The sequence below is a fragment of the Takifugu rubripes genome, chromosome 14, assembly GCF_901000725.2.
Source record: "Takifugu rubripes chromosome 14, fTakRub1.2, whole genome shotgun sequence".
In the NCBI taxonomy this organism is placed as follows: Eukaryota; Metazoa; Chordata; class Actinopteri; order Tetraodontiformes; family Tetraodontidae; genus Takifugu; species Takifugu rubripes.
In genome coordinates, this window is record NC_042298.1 from 6793717 (window position 1) to 6815628 (window position 21912).

Below are 21912 nucleotides of genomic sequence, written 5' to 3' on the forward strand. Positions count from 1 at the left end.
AATGAGCCGCAAGTAAGGGCCGGATAAAATAACTGGCGGGAAACGTCCCCCCCGCCGTCCTAAATCCGGGATTATAATCTGTCCACGTCGTCTGGAACAGAAGCTGGGGGGCTCTGAAGGGGCACCGGCGGCGGGTAAAGTTGGAACGTTTGAAAGTTGCCTGGTACCGAAGAGTCCTTATCGGCGTTCCGCCGCGGAAGGTGAGGGCGCTCCTTTCAGAGCACCGCTGCAGCCCGGCTCACCACCCCCCACCAACAAGCCACTTCCTCTTTTGTCTGATTTCATGGCGATCTGGAGAGAGGGAACAGCACCGACGCACGCTCACTGTCTCCGCACTCTTGAAAGAGTTTATTTGGGGTAAATAACTCAACATTTTTTGCAGGATTCGGTCGCGGGGTGGTTAAGTAGCCGTATTTGGAATGCGCGTTGTGTGTTGAATTACATATCCCGCCGGGATTTGTATTTTTTCCTCATGTTCTGGGTCAGATATTTCACATTGTAGCGCCACTCGCTGATAACAAATCGGACGAAATGGGCTCCCCCTCCGCTTGCATCTCCCACACGTTCACTGGCACACTGGCTAACGGCGCTAGCTAACATTAGCAGTGTTGCATACGAATGAAAGCGTCGCTATAGAAGTGATTTTATGGATCAAGTTTACAAGTTAGGGGGCGCCGGGGAAGCTCTGGTGCAGATATAGTTGTAGAGGTATCATTTTTTTGTGTTCCTATTTTAAAAAATTCAATATAAGGGCTTAAAATGTTTGTGTTTGTGTTTGCTAGCCCACATCGGCTATTTAGCTACAGCGCTAGTTAGCTTTAACTCCGATGGTAAGTCTGAAGTTATTGTAAGTTGAAGTATATGGGGAAGAATATGCTAATTATGGAAGGAGCGGGTTTCATTTGAATTATATAAATAGTGTATGTACTTCAACCACCCCCACCATTTAGAAACCGGTTCTTCTCGACAGTAAAGAGCAGCGTTAGCTAGCACCACGTAAGCTAGTTGGCTACATAACGGTAACTTGGCTACCGAGGAGCTCTCAAACCATTCATATTTTCCACAGTTTAGACATTTATGCAGTCGACCAACATTGTCTGGTTCACGTTGTGGAAAAGTTGTCCTTTTGTGTTGCTTAAAAATTGAGCAAGACTGAACAAAATAAAAGTAGTGAACAACTTTACACATATTGGATTAACGTGAGGTTCTGTCACTGTCAGCTGCTTGGGGGGGGGGGGGGGGGGGGGGGGGGGGCATTTAGGTCTTTGGGTAAAAATCAAACTTTATCATAGTCATAGTCTCGTTACACAAACAGTAACCCCACATGTTAAACTTGAGCACAGTTGATGGCTGAGCTCCCGTGGGGTCGGTCAGATCATCTCATTGGTGACCGTGTTGCTCTCCCCCCAGGTGAGATCAGGTGTACCACATCCACGGGGCCTTCGAGGAGCACACGTCTTCATTCTCGCTCGCAGGTTCCGGCTGCTCGGTCTATGGCTCTGATGGACAAACACAAACAGGTCAAGCGGCAGAGGCTGGATCGCATCTGCGAGGGTGAGTCCACGTCCACGTGCGCCGTGCGCCCCTCTTTGAGAGGGAAACTCCGGATCTGCCACTTTAATGTTGAGATTTCACACTATTGATTTCATCCTCGCTGCCGTGAGGACAAATAACGCAAGTGCACGCCGAGGCCGCATCCCGCCGGGGTGGCGTTAGGAGTCTGTTAGGGTCTCTGGAGAGCGAGGCCAGAGCGGAGGGCCAGGTGAAGGGTCGCGGACGCACACTGCGGGGAAATGGGCCAGCTGTCTCTTTAAAAGATGACAACGGCCCGGCGCGGCCCCGGGCCCGAGCCAGGCTATGCTAATGAGGTTAGTGCTGGTTGGTCGGCCCTCAAAAGGGCCGCGCGTGATTGGAGGCCGCCCGTGGGGGAGGGTCTGGGCGGGGAGGACAGCTGGGATCCAGCCAGCGGAGAGCAGGCTGACAAGAGAGGGAGAGAAAGAGAGCGAGCGAGCGAGGGGAGAGCGAGGAGAGTGAGAGAGGAAGACGGGCTCCATAATGCAAGGTTAGGCCCGGCGCGCATGCCTTTTCTCTTTTCTTGTGTCTGTTTCAGTGTGACCGTGTTGGGGCGCGTCGAGCGGCCGCGTGTGTGCATGTGGGCCGTGCGCGCTCGCCACGTTCCGCGGCCGCCGCAGCCCTTGAGAAGGCGCCGAATAGCCGTGTGTGTCTGGGTGGAGCACTGGCGCTTGCTGCATTATCATCTTCTGCCGCCCCTCCCCCCCTCACCGCTCGCTCCTCCAACGGCAGCCGGAGGGAGGGAGAGGGGGGGGGGGGGGCAGGAGGGCGGGCGGGCGGGGGGCAGAAAGGGAGAGCGAGGAAGAATGAATGAGCTGCTGAATGAATCGCATTGTGTGCGGCGGCGCCGGTTCATATTGGGCCTCGGGTGGAAGGCTGCGGCGCTCTCTCCGTTTCTGACCTCCGCGGAGACGCTTCAAAGGAGGTGTTCCCGGTTTTTTGCCCCCCACCCCCCCACCACCCCCCAGCGCAGGCGTGCGTTTGTGGGGGGGTCTCCTGAGGCGCCCAGCGGGAATCACGCCGTGATCCAGCCGAGCGGCGGCCTGGTTTCAAATCCCCCCCCCCGTCATTTGGAGGACGTGACGGCAAATATTTGTTTTCTTGTTTCTCCGGTGTGAAATCATGCCCCCCCCCCCTCCACACACACACACACACACACCTGTCACACACCGAAGCCGTGGACGACGCGTGCAGATGTGTGTCAGAGCGCAGCGGCGAGGAGCTCCAGGAGGATTTAGGTCATGACTCAGACCTCCCCATGAACCCCCACCCTCCTCGCTGCCACCTCTCAACCCTGCGGTCGTCTCACCCCACCCCCAGTCTTCATGCTGCCCCTCCACACACACACACACACACACACACACACACACACACAGCCTCAGCCCCCAGTGCACGCTGGTCTTCAGCGGCGTCGGGTCAAGTTTCAGTGGACGATGTTGATCTGAGCTGTTTGGGTCGGAGACTTAGGAGGTAAACAGCCAACACAGCGAGAGTGTGTGTGTGAGTGTGTGGGTGTGTGGGTGGGTGTGTGGGTGGGTGGGTGGGTGGGTGGGTGTGAGTTATCGTGGCGTTGGTGTGTTTACAGATGTAATCAGGCCGATTACAGGATCAATATCGAGCATCTACACGCGCTGGCGACGATATCGTTGCTCCGCCTCCACTGGTCACAGATCAGGAAGCTCCGCCCACGTGAGGCGGCAGAACCGCCTGAGCCCGGAGCGGTTCTGGTGATTATCGCCACCACGTGACCGCCGACCATGACTGGAGGACTTACGGGTCACAAGGGGAGTAGGAGAGTCCAGACATCCGCTAGTTCCCCCGAGGAGACGCCAGCGCAGAGATGCCGGCTCTCCGGGAGCGTGAGGGGGACGGGTGTAGCTGGTGATGAGAGCGTCTGCAGGCCCAGACGGGTGGTTCCGTGGCGGCTTCGCCTCCTTATGTCCCTTTAAATGCTTTTTCTAGGTATCAGACCTCCAATTCTGAACGGGCCCATGCACCCGCGGCCCCTGGTGGCCCTGCTGGACGGGCGCGACTGCACCGTGGAGATGCCCATCCTCAAGGACGTGGCCACGGTGGCGTTCTGCGACGCCCAGTCCACACAGGAGATTCACGAGAAGGTAGAGCCCACACACACACACCTGTACCTGTGGAGGGGGGAGTGGCAGAGGTTCAGGAGTGTGTGTGTGTGTGGGGCAGGTGCTGAACGAGGCGGTGGCGGCGCTGCTCTACCACACCATCACGCTGTCCCGGGACGACCTGGAGAAGTTCAAAGGCCTCCGCGTCATCGTCAGGATCGGCTCGGGCTTCGACAACGTCGACATCAAGGCGGCGGCGGAGTTAGGTGAGAGCTGCGGCGTGCTCCGGGATCCAAGCGCCGCTCTGAGCGTCGCGCGGTGGTAACCCCCCCCCCCCCCCCCCCTCCCCCTCCCCCGTTGACTTCCAGGGATCGCCGTCTGCAACGTTCCCGCCGCCTCGGTGGAGGAGACGGCCGACACTTCGCTATGTCTCATCCTCAACCTGTACAGGCGGGTCACATGGCTGCACCAGGCGCTCCGGGAGGGGACGCGGGCCTCCAGCGTGGAGCAGATCCGAGAGGTGGCGAGCGGCGCCGCGCGCATCCGGGGCGAGACGCTGGGCATTATCGGCTTAGGTCAGAACCTCCTAGAACAGCTGAGGGCGCTCGGGCCGGGTTGAGGAGCCACGTTGCACTCAGAATGATTGTCGCCCCGTCCAGGACGCGTGGGCCAGGCGGTGGCGCTGCGGGCCAAGGCCTTCGGGTTCGGCGTGATCTTCTACGACCCGTACCTGCCCGATGGCGTGGAGCGCTCGCTGGGGCTGCAGCGCATGGCCACCCTGCAGGACCTGCTGATCCACTCCGACTGCGTGTCGCTGCACTGCAGCCTGAACGAACACAACCACCACCTCATCAACGACTTCACCATCAAACAGGTGGGTGCTCCGCCCCCCCCCCGCACGAAGGCCGCCGCCTCCCGCCCCGCTCGCCTTCATCACGCCGCTGCCTCCCACACAGATGCGTCAGGGAGCGTTCCTGGTGAACACGTCACGAGGCGGCCTGGTGGACGAGAAGGCCCTGGCCCAGGCCCTGAAGGAGGCCAGGATACGAGGCGCCGCCCTGGACGTCCACGAGACCGAGCCCTTCAGGTACCGCCAGCCCGCCGGCACCGCCGCGGGCGTTTCCTCGTCTAAGCACCTTTTTCCCCTGGGCCAGTTTTTCAGCAGGTCCACTGAAGGACGCCCCCAACCTGATCTGTACCCCGCACACGTCCTGGTACAGCGAGCAGGCCTCGGTGGAGGCCCGCGAGGAGGCCGCCAGGGAGGTGCGTCGCGCCATCACCGGTAAGAAGCTCTCGCCCTCGCCGCTGCTCAATGATGTCACACAGGAAACGGGACGTTCTCTCTGAGCCGATAACATGAGCTCCTTCATGTGATGCTAGTGAGGCTCCCAGTAACTCATGCTCCCTCTGACCTGTGCCCCCCCCCCAAAGGCCGCATCCCTGACAGTCTGAAGAACTGCGTGAACAAGGATTACCTGATGGCGGCGTCCCAGTGGCCCAGCATGGAGGCCGCCACCGTTCACCCCGAGCTCAACGGAGCCGCTTACAGGTGAGGGAGTGTGATGTGCCAGCGTGAGCGGCCTGGTGTCTAACCGCCCCCCCCCCATCCCTGTCTGCAGGTTTCCTCCCGGGCTGATCAACGTGGCAGCAGCGGGGGGGCTCCCTGGAGCCGGCGGCGGGGTGGAGAGCATGGTCACGGGAACCCTGGCCCACGGCATCGCACCTGTCTCCCACCCACCTCATGCCCCCTCCCCCAAGACCGAAGCCGACAGAGACAACCCCTCCGACCAATAACCCTCAACCCGAACCCCGTCACATTCCAACCCCTCCTGCCCCCCCCCCCCCAGCATCAGACCCTCGAGTACATCCAGAGTACCAGTGTGACCTGATGTGACCCTCAGAAAAAAACGACCCCACCAGGAGTGACTTGTCTACAGAATTCTCCATCCCATCATCACCACCATCCCACCAACGCTCCCCTGCATCTTCGACCCCCCCCCCCCCCCCCCACAACGTCAGCAATAACTGTTCTCAAGGAGTCATTGATCGGATCGGTTTCTATCCTTAGTTGTTTTAATGGAAGGTTGATCTTATTGTTCTAGGTGTTGTTGTTTGTTTGTTTGTTTGTCTAAAAAAGCATTTCTGACACGAGGCGTGACAGCCTGCAGCCCCCCCCCCCCCCCCCCCCCCCCACTGCTAAAGACAGAAAGGTTGAACCCCTCTTTGTACATTAACGGCTCTTGTTACTGCTCTTTTCTTTTGGACTGTCCACCTTTCCGTGTCATGGGGGAGTCCTGTCCTGAACCAGGCCAGGCCGGAGCACCCCCCCCACCCCCCCACCCCCCTCCAGAAGTATCCAGCTCCCCAGTTTGTTGGAGCTGTCGGCCCAGCAGAGGATTCTGGGCCGTTGTGAGCGTAGAGCGGTCTCAGAAGGAGTAAAGCCCCCCCCCCCGTTTAGAGCTGGTCTACTGTGGCCACGGAGTTCCTCTCACACCAGCAGCCTGGGGGGGCTGACGTGCACGCCCCGGGCGGGGAGGCTGACGTGCACGCCCCGGGCGTCGCCAACAGGGGGCAGCAGAGGACCTCTGCTGCGAGCTTCACGCACGTCCACTGACACGTTAGCTCGACCACATCGGCCACGTAGGTGACCAGGAAACGACTGCTGCCTTATTGTTTAAAACCATGCCCCCCCCCACTCATTGACCCCCCCACTCAGCTCATCCCGCGTGTGTCCCCCCGCCCTGTCACGAGCTGACGTCTCCAAAGGCAGAGTCCCTCTGTACGGCTGTTGCCCCGGTGGTGGCAGCACCTTGTTAGTACCTCAGTAACAGATATTGAATGTACCACACACCCCTTTATTTTTTGTACAGATTTTCTAGATGCTTCTTTGCTCTTCTTTACCAGAACGCTCCTGGAATCGTAGCAGTGATACAGTTTTTAAACGAACAGAACCCACCGAATCGACTCGACCTCTTTAGGTTTGCTATAGGTTACTGAAAACTCAGGCCCCCCCCCCCCCCAGTTTGGTTCAGCTCATTCTTAGACTCTGGTTGTTTACAACCTCCATTTTAATGGCTAATGGGAAAATCCAGAAAAGCAAGTCAGTCACTGTGGTCTGCTAGTTTCTTTTTACTAGAACGGTAGTGGTAGATGTTGTTTTAACCCCCCCCCATTGTCTGGCCGCTCTATATTGCATGTGAGCTAATGTTTTAGGGGAAACGCTGTTGCTAATTTGTCATCTCTGTGCCCCCTTCGGCCTTTTCCCCTCATAAGTTGCCATTTTTCCAGCGTGGTCAGGTTCCTGTGATGTACAGTTACCCCCCCCCCCCTCAGATTCTATGATTGACACGGCTCCTCTGTCATGTGATGAGTATATATTTTTAAAAATAACCCCCATAGTTTGGATGATGAGCCTAATCTTAAATTTTGCTGTTGATGATGCTTATATATATTTTCTTCCAGTTCAGAAGTGCACTGTTTATGGAAACCATGATGTTTGTGTTGTAGGATTCTGTTCTACATGTTGTACTCAGACATTTCAGCCAAACCCCCCCTCTCCCCCCCCCCATCTCTTCCTTCCTGTCCGCTCCGGCTGATTCTCCTCTGGGCCTTAACTCGTCCCTTTTTAAAGTAGCTGTTAGAGCGTCGCCATGGAACCACTCACTGCCTTAATACGGTTGACCACAGCAGGAGGCGCACAGCCCCGTGCACGGGGCCGCCGCCCCCACGCACGGGGCCGCCGCCCCCACGCACGGGGCCGCCGCCCCCACGCACGGGGCCGCCGCCCCCACGCACGGGGCCGCCTGCCACAGCGCCGTCACATGACTTCTCGGGCGGCGGGCCACATTTAGCAGGCGCGGGCCCTTTGTTTGGGTGTGAATTCTCGCCGGGGTGAGGTCAGCGTGCGTGCGTGCGTGCGTACGTGCGCGTGCGTCGGATAAATGATAAGCACAGCGTGCATGCTCACCAAGCCAGCGCTGATATTCCACCGCAGGGCGTTCAGACCCCCCCATCCCCCACCCACCCACCCACTCACAACTACCGCCCCTCTGGAGACCTGCAGGGTCGCCGTCAGAGCCGTGGTCCCGGGGGGGCTGGGGGGGGGCAGCGGACACTGTTGTGGTCTGACAGATTTAAAAGAGTAAAATTGGTCGCCTTTTCTCTCAGGGTTCAAATGCACACATATCCTCCAGCAGTCGCTCTCCGTCTCCTGTCCCCCGTCCCCCCGTCCTCAGAACGTCCAACACTCTCCTCATTTATAGACCCCCCCCCCCCCCCCTTTCCTGTCCCACCCCCACCCCCACCCTTTGTGCACAGGTCTGGACTTTATATATCTATTTTTCCGGCACTGACATGGAGCATCGAAGAGGAAGGAGCGGCTGTTGTGTGACCGCCTGCGACCGCCTGGAACCTTCCAACTGGGAAATGTGTTTTTACAACATGTGAACGTGTGTTTTTCTTTTCCACTCACTCTCGTTGTGACTTTTTTTTTTTTCCCCTTTCACAAGACTGCAAAAACCATCAAAAAAATCATGTAACTAGGCTCTTAAGCTTTATTTTTGTTTTGTTTACTTTTTTATTAGAAACAATCATGTTTGTGATGGTAACTTCCAATGGTAAACTCCACACCGTATTTTAATAAAACCTTAAAAATAAACCCCTCCTCTCTCATCTGTCCCCCCCCCCCATGCATCCTGTCCAGCAGGACACGCCGAGGCTTTATTTTACAGAACTAATTGTTTACGACCGGAGTTTTGCAGCTTTTTTTTATACGACAATAATGTCGACGCAGCTCCAGAACCGGTGCGGTTATGGGAGGGGGCAGGCGTGATGGGGTGCACGAGAAAGTGGACTTCTGTTGTAAACACACACAGCCGGGGATGGGGGGGGGGGGTCAGTCTCAATTGCTACCATGTGCGTTCTATAAGGAGACAACTCTTAAAATGTGTGAATGGACAGAAAGCTGAAGTCTGCCCCCCCCCCCCACCGTTCAGGTGATTTACTGATGGACTCCTCATGGAACAGAGATGGAGAACCTTCCTGTGTGGACCGCAGGATCAAGATTTGTAGCTGGAGGTGAGAAGGACTGTTGAGCAACAGGGAAAAAGCAAATCTGTCCAGATGTGACGGAGGAGCACCAACACTAAAGCCTGAGCTATATCTATAGATTAGTCGAAATTACTTCATTTTTCATCTTATTTTCACTTCACAGGGTGTCTCGAACCCTGACTATCATCCCTATTTTAAATTAATTTAATTGTTATGAAGAAAACTAGTTTCTCTTTAAACTAAATAAACCAATTACGGATTTGGCACAGAGTTCTCTGGCTCCCTCTAGCGGGAAGCTATGGTAACAACAGGTTTGCGACGCGCTCGTGGACAGCCGCGTGCTCTTTGTCCTGACCTGTTTGTGATCAAAGAGCCTGTCCTCCAGAAGCATCTGGGATCAGATCAGGAGCAGATCCTGAAGAAGGTTCCATCCCAACCCGAATGACACTGTTTCTAATCTGAGCCCGTCACAAAGTTAGCGCTGTAACAAATAAAACTGGATGCTGTTTGAAGGACGACATAAATAAATCATTTCTGTGTATAAAACAAACATTTCTTTATTGTGAAGTAGGGGCCGCCTGCAGAACTGGTCACCTCCAGGCTCCATAAACTGGGGATGCTGGTTCCTGCTCAGGCAGGTGGGAAGGCCGAGGTCGACGTTGGGAAATAACAATCAATCCGGTTGTTTCTGCGTGTGTGTCAGCGTATGTTTGTGCGTACCTGTCTGTGACGAATTAGCCTCCAAACAGATGAGACATTGGAGGCATCGTAATGCCCGACCCAAAATTGGAGGAGATAAATATTTGTCTTCGCGTGTCCTTGCATTGTGTCCAAATATTACTGAACGAGTCAGACGTTGCAAAAGACTTTTGCCATTTATTCCATTTTTCACCCGACCACGCGACGCCATTCTGAAGGTTAAAGCTGGCGCCAAATTCTACAAAGTCAAGTTCATGTTATACACTGAGGTGTTTAGGACAGGAACAATAGCCTTAGAGAGACACACAACCAACTTTAGCAACAGGACACCGTGACGATTCATTAATTGTCTCACGCTAATGTTAGCTAGCATAACTAGTTACAGCTACCTGATTCAGTCATTCATGTGCATCCTTATATTAAATACTGGATCAAAACAGGACTTCTACAAACTTTTACACCTTCAAATATTGAATCAGGGACCTTTTTCAAAGAGGACTGAATAAACTTGGCAAGTGTGCAAACACAACGGAGATGTTTTTAGCCTCTCTCTCCCTCTCTCTATGGGGACTGAGGTGTGTGTGTGTGCGAGTGTGTGTGTGTGTGTGTGAAGGGGGGGGGGGGGGGGTGAGTCTAGTATGGATCCAGTTTTTCTTTGTTTGGCTCCTGATTTGCCCTCATTGATTCATTTTCTTGGCTCCTCCGTCACACAAACGCATGTTTGAGCCCTCTCAGACGTGCACGCACGTCTTAACACTTAATGAAAACCTGACCGAAGGAAACCAAAGACAGATTTTGCAGTGGACGGCGGACGAGACGCTCCCCGCCTGTCTGCTTTCCCTCCGATTGATTAATGGTCAGCAGGTGACACACACAGACACACACACACACACACACACACACACACACAGGACGACTGACTGGAGGTGAAGAGTTTCTTGGGTGAGCTCAAACAGATTTTTGAGGAGAAAAAGTGAAAAGAAAACTCCACAGTTTGATGCCGCGCATCATCCAACCGGTGGACCAGTCTCAGTCCACGGGGGGGTTGTCCTGCATCCCTCAGCAGCTGGGCTGAACAGCAGAGACCGACGGGAGATGGGTGAAAGGGGCCCGTGCGCTCGCCGCCACCTCGCCTGAGTTTAGGCTGGCAGCGAAAAGAGCAGGGCGGGAAAGATAGAGAGGAAGAGAGAGGAGTGAGGGCCAGTAACTGCCTCTCCATACAAGGAGAGGGCAGGGGGGGAGGGGGAGGAGAGAGAGAGAGAGAGAATGGGGTAATATGAGGAGATGAGGGAGACAAGGGAGGAGGAGAGACGCTTGGGAGGAGAGATAAAGAGCGAAGGATAAGGCTGATAAGTGTGCAGCAGCAGCAGCAGCAGCAGCAGCAGCAGCAGCAGCAGCAGCAGCAGCAGCAGCAGCAGCAGCAGCAGCAGCAGCAGCAGCAGCAGCAGCAGCAGCAGTGCGAGGGCAGCGAGGGCAGCGAGGGCAGCCTGGAGCAGAGTCCTGAGTGTCCAACTGTTGTCCCCCCAGCACAGGTAGGAGCCACACTCCATCCACTGAACACACACACACACGTGCACTAACTTACCCTCTGCTTTTACTGGTATTATCTCAGGATATTCCACAGTGTGTTCAGGTGTTCTTCAGATGCTCCATGCATTTCTTATTTTATATTAAAGTGTCCAGGGAGCATCATCAGGCATCAGAGAGGGCAGCTAAGAACCTGTGGGCTTCATCTGTTTAGGTCCTTCGATTTAGGTGATGTTTCTTTATACAGAAAAACAGATTCTGGGAGGTTTTTCCCCCTTTGTTGTGCAGAAACAGTGCATTATTCTATCAGAGCCTGCATGTGAATAAATGTTGAAAATCTTATTATATATCTTAGTCAAATTTGAGATCCAGCTGTTGACGTGAGGGTCAGTGAAACGCAGGCGGCGTCGCCGCGGAAACGTGGTTTTGATTAAGCAAAGGAAAATGAATCCAAACTCCCGTTTGATTTTCCCTCCGCCTACATAAGCCCAGTCCAGTTGGTGACCTCCTGCGGTGCCTGCAGACGCGGTCCGTCCCTTCATCCCTCCGTCCCTCTGTCCCTCCGTCCCTCTGTCCCTCTGTCCCTCTGTCCCTCTGTCTAAATGCATGAAGATGCACCTTTGTGCCTCAGAAGGTGAGAGCGTTGCCTCCTCTGTCCTCTGCTCCAAACGGAGGATGTGTCCACCCAACCCACCGGCAGATTTGGGAGAAACTTGGAGAGAACAGCAAATTACTTTCCCGCCGTTCCCTTGTTAAAAATGAGCGCACCACCAAGTGTGCCCACAGATCTCGGCCTCTGTGGGAATGCCTGCATACCTGTGTATATGAGCTGCTCTGGATGTATCTATTATCCCTGCGTGAGGCGGCGTAATTACACGGCCAGGGTGCCCACGGGGCCGCAGCGCCCCACCTTTGGCTCTGTGCCACATCCCCCTTTTTTATGACAGCGAGCGCTCAACGGGAAAACTGCAGCGCACGCGTGCACAAGTGTTGAGCAAGAGCGCGCACGTCTGCCAGCGTAACCACTGAGCGTCTCTTTACCTGATGCTGGTTCGACTTATTGAGATTCAGTGTGGGAATCCCAGAAATGTCTCTCTGCTGTGTTACTGTGTCGTGGCGACCACTTCAGAGGGGAGCGTGTCCTCGACCGGCGCCGCCACGGATCGGGGTCATCTGCACGAGGCGTAGAAAAGGCCATAAAACAGCGGCGATGACGCTCGATGTGGGGAAACCAGCAGCTTCACTGGGAATTTCCAGTGAAAAGTGTTGACCTCCGTTGCAGAAAGGCAGCGGTTAAGGTCACACACTGATGGGAAATACCTCTGAAGCCCCTTCAGCAGACACACACACACACACACACACACACACACACACACACACACACACACACACACACTGAAGTTGCACCGCAGAACGGTGTTGAAGCCACTTGATGATCAAAGCTGCAGAGCTGGGCCTCTCTTTATGGGAAGCCTTTAAAGTGGTTCATAAACACTCAGCGATGTGTCGGGCCGCGGTCAGAAATGTGACGGAGTCGGCGTTTTGCTGCTCCTTTTCCAGAGTAACTCAACCCGGCTGCTACAAATAGAGCTCAGGGACAATGAGCTGCAGGACGTGGCTGTTCCCCGGAGCGTGGACCTGCTCAGAGACCTGCCTAAATTTACCCGCCTGCATTCTGCGACTGCCTGGAGTTTCAGTGGTGATCTATAGAACCCCCCCCCCCCCATCCCCATCCCCCCCATCCCCCCCATCCCCCCAGCCCTCCTGAAGCACATCAACTTATAAATTTCATCTGTCATGAAATCCCCAGCGATCAGATCGGGGGCACCAGACGGGGCTCCCTCAGGTCGGGGATGCTGAAACGAGCCATAAAGAGCTGAGGTCAGGAGGTCGGCGCTGCCTGTGGTGGCAGCAGCCCCGGGACCAGCTGGGAGCCAGGTCTGAGGAAGGGGGCGTTCTGTAGGGTTAGCCAGAACCCTTTGAAGCAGATCTCAGCACCCCAGAAGGGTTCTGGACGAACTCCTGAACCCAGCTAACAATCCTGAACAAGAGCAAAGACTTTTCTCCAGACTTATATCCTGTTTTCCTGTTTTCCAGGATCTTTTTTAAGCACTTTTTAAGAGAAGTTTCACACCTCTGAATGTTTACGCCACGGTGTGGCTAATATTAGCCTCAGGAGGAACACTGCAGGTCTCCTTCACCCTGAAAAGACCGCAGGAAGCTTTACTGGGATCTTCTTGCAAAGTTTACATGCATACTTTAGATTCGGGGAAGGGGAGTGTGCCAGAAGGTGTTTCTGATGGGAAACACGGGTTTACAGGCCGGGATCTGACCCCACATGACCAAACACGCTCTCAGGTTTCACTCGCCAGTCTTGTTTGTCATATTTTCGGCGACCATTTATCAAACCCGACGTGGACGTGCGTGTGAGGAAACCCAGCGTTGCCACGGTGCGTTCGGAAACTGATGCGCTGTAGTTCTGGACAGTCGCGACCAGATCCCGAGGATCCTTCCGACCTCCTGATCTGTTTTCCAACCCTCCGATGCAGCAGTCAGGCGCTTCGCTGACCAGGGCAGCAGAAATAAATTGCCCACTTATGGGGGACAGAGAGGGGGCATGAAGTCCAGCCATCTGGAGAGCCCTGGGATGCCCGGGCTGCACCTTGGAGCTATTTAGGATCCTGGAAAATTTAGGTTGACGAATGTCTGGAACAGGGTATTCAGACACCACAGCATCACCCCAGACGCGCAGGACTGCTCGACGTTAGCGACCTCATTTTGCAAAGGGTTTGACTGTGATCGGCGTGCTGTGACCTCCTCGCCCCTCCTCGCCAGCCGGCGGTGGAGAGCTTGGTCAGTCGTTGAGGTCACTGGAGCAGACGGGATCTGACTCTTGGCCAGAGATGTCAGCTGTTTTATTGCTCGGGACGCAGACGTTACCCTGCCACCGATGAATGTTAACGTTTGGCCGGCGGCCGGCGGTGGACCGCGGCGGAGGGAGGGGGTAGATCACTAGATTTAAAAAGCCTGGCTCTTTGTTGACTGTGAGTTGTTGAATGGCCACTTGCTGCAGATTTCCCCGAATGCATCATTACTTACAGCGATCAGTCGGAATTTTCTCTGGAACTGGTAGAAAACCTCTTTTCGTTTCTCCCTTTTTTCCAGATGATGTCATCCGATCACCTGACCTGCGTTTGGCTGCTGCAGGTACTCGCCGTATTCCTGAAGCCCTGCTTGGTTCCCGCCGGGCCAGTGCAGCCGCTTAATGGGTCAGAATGCACAGCCAAGGGTCCCGCTTCCTACCTTCTGGTCTTCACGGGTCACTGGAGCCCGCAGGCCTTTCCAAAGCAGTACCCACTCTTCCGTCCTCCTGCACAGTGGTCCAAACTCATGGGTAAGAACCAATGCTGTGAGCAAGGAAAGGGATTGTTGAGAATCCAAGGAGAAAATAGCCTCCAGCTCCTGACTTTTATTGGCTGGTTTGTGAAGGTAATGCCCACAAGGCTAAAGTTCAACTTCCACAACATTTACATGCTGAATGGAGATGTTAGCGTTGCTTCTTCTGGGGATTCTGTTGGGTTTATTTCATTTTGAAATCTTTTTTTACCACATCGTTGGAAGCCAGGCTGCAGCAGAAGTTCTGTGGCTGATAAAGACGTACAATGACGTGATGATAGCTGGGGTGTAGTGGGGTCAGACCACTTACCTCAAGGCCGGGAGAAGCAATTTAGCCCCCATTATTGAGCTCCTTTTAAAGCCTGGATTGAGCAGAGGATGGATAGCAGATGTTTGTGCATGGGTGTGCCTTTGTGGATGTGTGTGTGTGAGTGTGTGTTAGCCTGCTCTGGCGCATCACTGTCTGTGGTTCTGTCTGGTTTCCAGCTCTCGTGCTGGTGCACAGCCAGGCGATGATGTCCTGCTTACTGCAAACTGAGACACGCTTCGGAGATTCTGAGGCACCCATAATGGTTTTCCAATTCCCCAGGCAACACTGAGCTGGACACGGCTTTATCAAACGGGAAGAAAAACACAAGGGGCCCTAATAGGCCGACAGTCAAAGAAAAGCACTACCTGTCGGGGGTTTATGAGGCCTGAGACGCTGACGGATGAGGGAATGCCAGGAGAGGAAGGAGACGAGTGCTTTAGGAAGCACCCTAACTGGGTCGAGTGAGGAGGAGCCTCGGCGTGCGTAGAGAATCCGTGAGGATGGAAATGTAATTAAGTGCACAAGCGGCGTGACGGCAGTTTGGGGAGAAAGGAGATCGTGTGCAAGAAGCAGCAGAAGCGTGCGACTGGGCGAGGTGTGTAAACGCACGTGTCAGGCGGTTGTGTGTGAGTACACAGCTGGAAACGGAGCGATTACCGGCGTGATAACTGGCTAACCTTACTCTGACCCTAAAACCAGCGGCCTAGGTCAGAACCTGCGGTTTAACATGCAGCAGGCTTTTGGATCGCCACAGATTTCCTCAATATCCAGACGGAGAATCATAAATAAAATGCTTAATGGCCGTGAAAAAGGAGCAACGGTGGTTTTCGGAGTCATGTTTGTGTAACCATCTGGCCGCCGGCTCTGACATTCTGACCTATATCCTGGCAGCCGTGGTCTGATCAGTAAGAAATGGAGGAAATATCTTACTATGGTCTGCTGTCATGCCGGAATATTCACAATTCCAACAGAATAATCTTTTTAAAACAGGAAGTCCAAGGCAGCCATATGAATACATACAGGCTCCTCGGTGGAAATGACCTCACTGTCTGGGTGTTTGTGGTGTTTTATTGACACTGATACGCATTCCAGCGAATGAGCGTCTGTCCTGTTTTCTCCGCTCCTTGTCTCCAACAGCGGTGAGCCATAATCACCATTTTCGACTGTGGGAAGAGGGCGTCCCGGCCACTAAAGGGGTGCAGAACTTTGCTGAACTCGGCGTGACTGTGGAGCTGATGAAGGCTGCCAAGGAGGCCAGGAAGAGGCGGTCAGTCGGCGCTATGTACCGCACGGCTGGCATCCCCAACGGCATCGGGCACAGCTCCACCGAGCTGCTCGTGCAGCCCCAGAACTCACTGGTAGGTGCAAACAAGACCCGAGCAGCTTGTTCTGATTAACCAAAGGGGGCTCGGACACAGCGTGGCGTCAGCCGTACGCTGACCAGGGCCTCTCTGAAACACCAGCAAACATTTCATCACTTCTTTCCACCATCGGGCCAGACTATGTTTAGACCAAAGCCACATCCATCATGACACGCTGGAGGAAGGGTACCAAAAAAACCTGTTTATTTTTTACACGGGGAGTTCTTCTCTGGGTTGGGTCTGTCATATCTGACCATTTTGATCCTTTTTTAAATTTCTGATGAGTCTTTTGAACGGCTTGGCTGTAATTCCAAACTTGTCCCGGTTGCTACATGTGGATCTTTGTTTACTCTCGTCTTCCTCGCCTCCAGTTGGAGCTGGAAGTCCTCGGTCAGGTCCAGACTCGGCTGCACAACGTCAACATATGACACTGGAGTAATCCAAGCAGGCAACGCTGATTCCTAAAAAGAGGAGGAAGAACGTCATTTTGCAGAGTGAAACACGAGAATGATACATTTCTCATTCGTGTCTATCTTCGGCCGTTAATCCTCATGCGTGCGCTTCTCCAGGATTAGTTCTGAGGTGTGAGCCGGGGTCGCGCCACCTCGCATTCTTAACCTGTCATTACAGAGACAAGATTGCAACCCTCACCTAGAATCGTTCTTAAAGTGAACTCGAAAAGGAAAATCGTGACCTTTGTTGCACCCTTTTATTGAGCGGTGTCTTTATTGTGGAGGCAGACAAGCTGCAGTCCACTGATATATGTGCTAGCGGGCTAGCTCGCTGCAGCTAGCGGGCTAGCCTAGCCAGCCATGCTGTGTTTCCACTTACCTTGTGCGTCCTTTATTCCATTCAGTGTCAGCCATGTTTTTATTCGCTGGATTTATTGGGCCACTGTGTCGTGCTGGTATGCCGTGTCATTACTTACATAACTGCCATCCAGACCGTCACACAGCAGCGCTAACGCAAATCAGCTTTTACTGTTCCAACTTCCTGGTGCGAACTGAATTGTGCCACTTATTAGAAATACAGCTTTAAAGGTCACGTACTTGGATCCCCCCCCCCTTCTCCTTAATAAGAGCCACTTCATTGGGTCTATACAGCCCTCCAAAAATGGAAACTAATATAAACATTCAGCAAATATGATTTTTGGTTTTGCAGTTGCTGGCAGGGTTCTGTTACAGTTGGCTACAGTCTGATGGTTTTTCTGTTCAACTAAATGACCCGTTTCACTGTTCTTATCTTTCAGCGTTCTCTAGATTTTGAATTCAGATCCTGACATACTATAATTAGGATGTTCTTCTTTCACCACGCTGGCCCTGATGCATCCAGCCATGCATGCAAAGCAGCATTTTAACCGCAGGGCTGCACATTATTACATATCTAACAGTGTTTTTGCTGATCTCTCTTTTAATTTATATGTAGATTTACATTTAGCCAGTTGTCACTGCCTCTAAAACACAATCGATCTGAATGAATCCTCTCCATTGTGATGTGTCAGTATCCTTCTGAGACTGTGTAACTTCACACTGCACCAGAGGTTCCCCTCCAAGATAAATACAGTAACTCCTGCCTTTAAAGAGTGATGTAAAGGATATGAGGTGTTGTTGGACTGCAGACATCTTTTCCATCTAGGGAGCTGTTGGACTCCAGGCTGCAGCAGACCTCCGCTGCTGCAGAACAAAGGGTCAGGCGCATTTTTCTCAGGTTTAATTTGAGGGTGGGGGATTACATGCATTCAAAAGGATTTGTTTTTTTTCTTCAACGCAGTGGAAAATGTGTTCCCCTTCATGTGTAAGGAATGTGCAGCTGATGCAGGAGGGAGCGAGGTGAAGGACAGAGCGTTAGCGCAGCGTGTCTGTCTGCTGACCTACATTTGTTTGGTGCTTATTCCACCCCCCCCGTCTGGGAGGTCTCGTCTCAAACATAAACGCCGCCGTCGGAGGGCACCTTCCATGCGCGCTTGCCGTGGACGGCGGCTTAACAACTTGTCATCTCAGTACAAGATGTCTGAAGGCCTCGGTCTGTTTATAGAGCAGGGGATGATTAAAGGTGGCGCGGTGGGGGGCGGTGCGGTCCAAACAACACACGCAGACTGAGTGCTGTCAATATTTTGACAGCAACAGCTTTAAAGATCCCATTTTAGTTTGTCTTCCCAACAAACAAATCATACGCAATTCCCCAAACATCCCAAACTCCGGATGATTGAAACCGGGCTGAAGTAACTGTTGGCCCCCGTAGAGGATGAAAAGCAACACAACGTGCGCTCGCGGTCGTCGCTCAGGGACCGGAGCAGCGTGCGTTCCTCCCCCCGTGGGTCCCCATGGCAACTCTTTCTCTCTGGGGGCTCTGCAGGAGATCTGCTGGGAAAAGTCAGCGGGATGATGGGATTTTTTGAGTAAGGCCTGCAATTGCCAGGCTGGATATCAGCAGCAGGGTCCAATCAAGCGGCATCGTAGGATCAAAGGAACACTTTGGACGTTTGAGCAGAACCAGAGGTGAAACTGTGGTGGAGATATCTCACGGGTCCCTGCGTGACAGCGTTTGTGTAGGAAGGCTCATAAATACAACATTTATTCTAATAGCTCTTGGATTTCCGGGGAGGGTTGCGTCATCGGGGGCTGCAGCCGCGAGCGGCAGAAATCGATCTAGCGTGAAGTCCAGGCGCTGGTGCCAGCGGAGGGACGGGACTGATGGGAACTTGGACGGTGATGTGGAGGTGGAGGCTTTGCACAACAGAGGTGCACAGGGAGTCCTATTCAGGAAGGAGAGGAGGTCAGGTGATGAGGGGAAGCCTGAAGATTCCAGCTCAGGTCTTTAGATGCTCTGCCAGGGTCTGCGTGGGCTTCAGTGCAGGCGCTCCAGCTTCCTCCCTAATCCCAAAACACAAATATCCGTTGGAGCGGAGACTCTAAGCTGTCCTGGGTGTGAGTGGGTGAGTGAATGGTGTCCTGTGAGGGACTGCTGACCTGTCCAGGGAGCGTTCCTGTCATGAGGCAGGAGTCTACAAGGCCAAGGTCCTTCAAGATATTCCATTAAATAGTGATAGTTGTCTCACACTAGTCTACAAATCCTCAAACACTGTTCCTGCAAACTCTGTCCTAATATCATCATAAAGAAAACTTCCTGTGCTTTCGGGAAGATCGCTCATTTTTCCAGTGCAACTGGAAAAGTCCGATGAAGAGGTGGAATAGAAAGGAGAGGTCCAGAGGAGGGAGGAGAAGGGGAAGAAATGAGGGGACTCACAACAATGAGTGAACTTTTTGCTGTGCGTCACTTGTAAGAAAATCCAGGCGCCATGTGTCACACTGACTCTACCTGCTGGTGCAGGAAAGCTGCCATCATGTGCTCACCGTCTGACTCCAACAGCCGTCCCAGACCTCTCCAGGCCCACCTGCCAGACCCTGCACTGATGCATCCCAGGTCCCGGTTCTCCAATGGTCAAATGTCTCATCCTGAGCTCTGAGGGACCATCCATCAGTGCACAGGGAACTGCGTGGGTGCTCGCACGTGCTCGCCCATCTGCATCTAGGCTTATTAATCAAATGAGCAACTGACTTTGTTTGCAGGCTTTGTTATTTATTTAGAATAACTGTTGGACTGCAGTTGCACCATCAAGTGGAGGAATAAAACATTTGGATCGTTAAGATGAGTCAGGCTCGTGGGTGTAGTTGAGTCCGCTGAAACAAAGAACACTTTGCCTCTGTTGTTTGGACCGCAGCTCCGTTCTGACAGAGGAAAAACAAGGAGGTCTCCTCGGAGTGTTGTCAGCACCTCCCGAAGTCTCCGGGGGGCAGAGGAAGACCACACAAACTCTGTACTGCTTTGTCTCTGTCTGATCCACAGTTGTCCCTGATGGTGAAGGTGATTCCCAGTCCCGACTGGTTCGTGGGGGTGGACAGCATGAACCTGTGCCAGGGGGGCCGGTGGACAGAGGAGGTGACCTTTGACCTCCAGCCTTACGACGCAGGCACCGACAGCGGTTTCACTTTCTCCTCTCCGAATTTCCCCACCAGCCCCGCGGAAAAAGTCACGCAGGTGACCCACGTGTTGGTCGTGCATGAGCTCATCAGACGTTTATACGAGCGCTCCGGTCACAGCCGCTGGCCCGCGCCTGAGTCTTAACGCAGCCGCCAGGCCCGGGCAGCGGAGCGCCGCTCTCAGCTGTCGCCACTTTAAATGATGACTTGGCGCCCCTCAAGCCTGACCTGAGATGATTTGTGTGACAAAACGTGGCCTCTTGTGTAACGGGCCATCCATCCTTCCTCGGCATGCGTGTTATTTCAAAGAGAGCCTTTGTGTGTTTGGGTTTGCTCTGAAGGGCATCGACTGAGACGTCCTGTCTGTTCTGCAGATCACGTCTCAGATGCCGAACCACCCTGCCAACTCCTTCTACTACCCCCGCTTGACGGAGCTCCCACCCATCGCCAGCATCAGAGTTACTCGGCAGAGCACATCTCCCGACCGCCAGGCCCCCATGTCCAATCACATCCTGCCAAACCTCATCAGTCAGCGAATCTCCGGTGAGCTGTCGTCGCGGTAACAGCGGGCCGCTACTGTCCCACCTCTTCTCATGGTGTCACCTCTCTTTCAGAGACCCCGCTGGACTGTGAGGTGTCTCTCTGGTCCTCCTGGGGTCTGTGTCTGGGTCCCTGCTCCAGGGGTGGCGTCCGTCACCGCACGCGTTACATCCTCCTGCGGCCCGCCAACGCTGGCGTCCCCTGCCCAGAGCTGGAGGAGCAGGCGGAGTGTGTGCCCCACAGCTGCATGAAGCGGCAGTAACCTGCCAGCAGAGACGCTGCCAGTATTCAACACTGGGACTTCCATGTTTGTACCGCCGGACTGAGGAAGGCGGCTGCGTCCTGTGTGTGTGTTGCAGTCCCGTTGTGCACGTTTAAGACTCGCTGCAGTACCTGCAGGCCATAAAGTGTTGTAGCGCAGGGTCCTCAGAGGGGATTTTAGTAGTGTCGGGGAGCGCCTGAAGCCTAGCGGATTTTTGTACAGTTATTAATACATTTTGAATGTGTCTGGATCCAAAAGATTGTTCTCTTACATAACGTGACAAATACGTCTCCTGGAGCAGCTGTATGAAGTGTGTGATGGATCGTGCATGTAATCTGCCCCTGGATGCCAGCATTGTGGCAGCGCACTGAAGTCATTTACAGGTTTGGAACATGCAGCTCTTAGAAAATTACCTCACACGCTGATTTATAGAACAAATTAAACCACTCACGCAATACCCAGTAAAGGTTGCCTGAGGATTAGACCTTCTCTCTACAGGTAAGATTGTCTATCCAATACAGAGACTTGTGTGTCTTATATATATATTTTGTATATATTTTTGCTATATTTCATCTTGTATAAGTAGTAAATAAATATGGAGGTGTTTTCGAACGATGCAATGTTGTGTTGCTGTGTTTTGTCCCCTTTAGTGAGCAGTGTTGTAAAAAACTCAACTCACATGCAGAACCCCGGAGTTGTCAATGAAGTTGTTACGCCCTCCTAACAAGGGCGAACGATCAAAATAAACATTTGTTTTCACTGGACAAAACCCAGGATTAGCTGGGACACGGGAGGAGGGCACAGGTAACAGAAGTCAAGTGATCTGTTTAGGCCTGAACCTCTTTTGACCAGTATTGGCACTCAAAGAGCTCTGCTGCCAGATACAAGAACAAAAAAGCCATAAATATCATGTGATATATTACTCATGATACTTTCTATGCACCAAATTAGAAGTCTCAGATTAATATATTTATGGGTAAAAATGTGATGACACACAGTGACGCGCTCTAATTGAAGGTTAGTGGTGGTGCAGCGCCCCCCTGCGGCGGAAATAGAACGCTACTTCTCATAAAACAAATATTGACAATACTTAAAAACATAATAAACAAATCACATAAACTACGAAAAGCGATTGCCACTT

General features: G+C 53.3%; 2 protein-coding genes across 5 annotated transcripts; both read left to right on the plus strand.

The window, feature by feature from the left end:
* The first annotated feature begins 5 nt into the window (after window positions 1–5).
* On the plus strand, window positions 6–8304 carry ctbp1l (C-terminal binding protein 1-like). 3 transcript variants are annotated; one of them, XM_029847528.1, is made up of 10 exons: window positions 6–357; window positions 1411–1554; window positions 3535–3689; window positions 3769–3913; window positions 4016–4222; window positions 4307–4521; window positions 4604–4734; window positions 4802–4929; window positions 5079–5196; window positions 5267–8304. In XM_029847528.1, exons 2-10 carry the CDS (start codon window positions 1494–1496, stop codon window positions 5439–5441), a joined length of 1335 nt encoding a protein of 444 aa, XP_029703388.1. In that variant the 5' UTR covers window positions 6–357; window positions 1411–1493; the 3' UTR covers window positions 5442–8304. The 3 variants fall into 3 exon arrangements, with proteins under 3 accessions (XP_029703388.1, XP_029703389.1, XP_029703390.1); XM_029847529.1 differs by lacking the exon at window positions 6–357 and adding an exon at window positions 384–708; XM_029847530.1 differs by lacking the exons at window positions 6–357; window positions 1411–1554 and adding an exon at window positions 1661–2062.
* A 2453-nt stretch (window positions 8305–10757) lies between these two features.
* Window positions 10758–21391, plus strand: spon2a (spondin 2a, extracellular matrix protein). 2 transcript variants are annotated; one of them, XM_003970422.3, is made up of 6 exons: window positions 10758–10927; window positions 14088–14316; window positions 15766–15986; window positions 19836–20027; window positions 20344–20512; window positions 20584–21391. In XM_003970422.3, the coding sequence occupies exons 2-6, from the start codon at window positions 14088–14090 to the stop codon at window positions 20769–20771; spliced, it is 999 nt and encodes a 332-aa protein (XP_003970471.1). In that variant the 5' UTR covers window positions 10758–10927; the 3' UTR covers window positions 20772–21391. The 2 variants fall into 2 exon arrangements, with proteins under 2 accessions (XP_003970471.1, XP_029703578.1); XM_029847718.1 differs by lacking the exon at window positions 10758–10927 and adding an exon at window positions 13769–13788.
* Window positions 21392–21912: the final 521 nt, after the last annotated feature.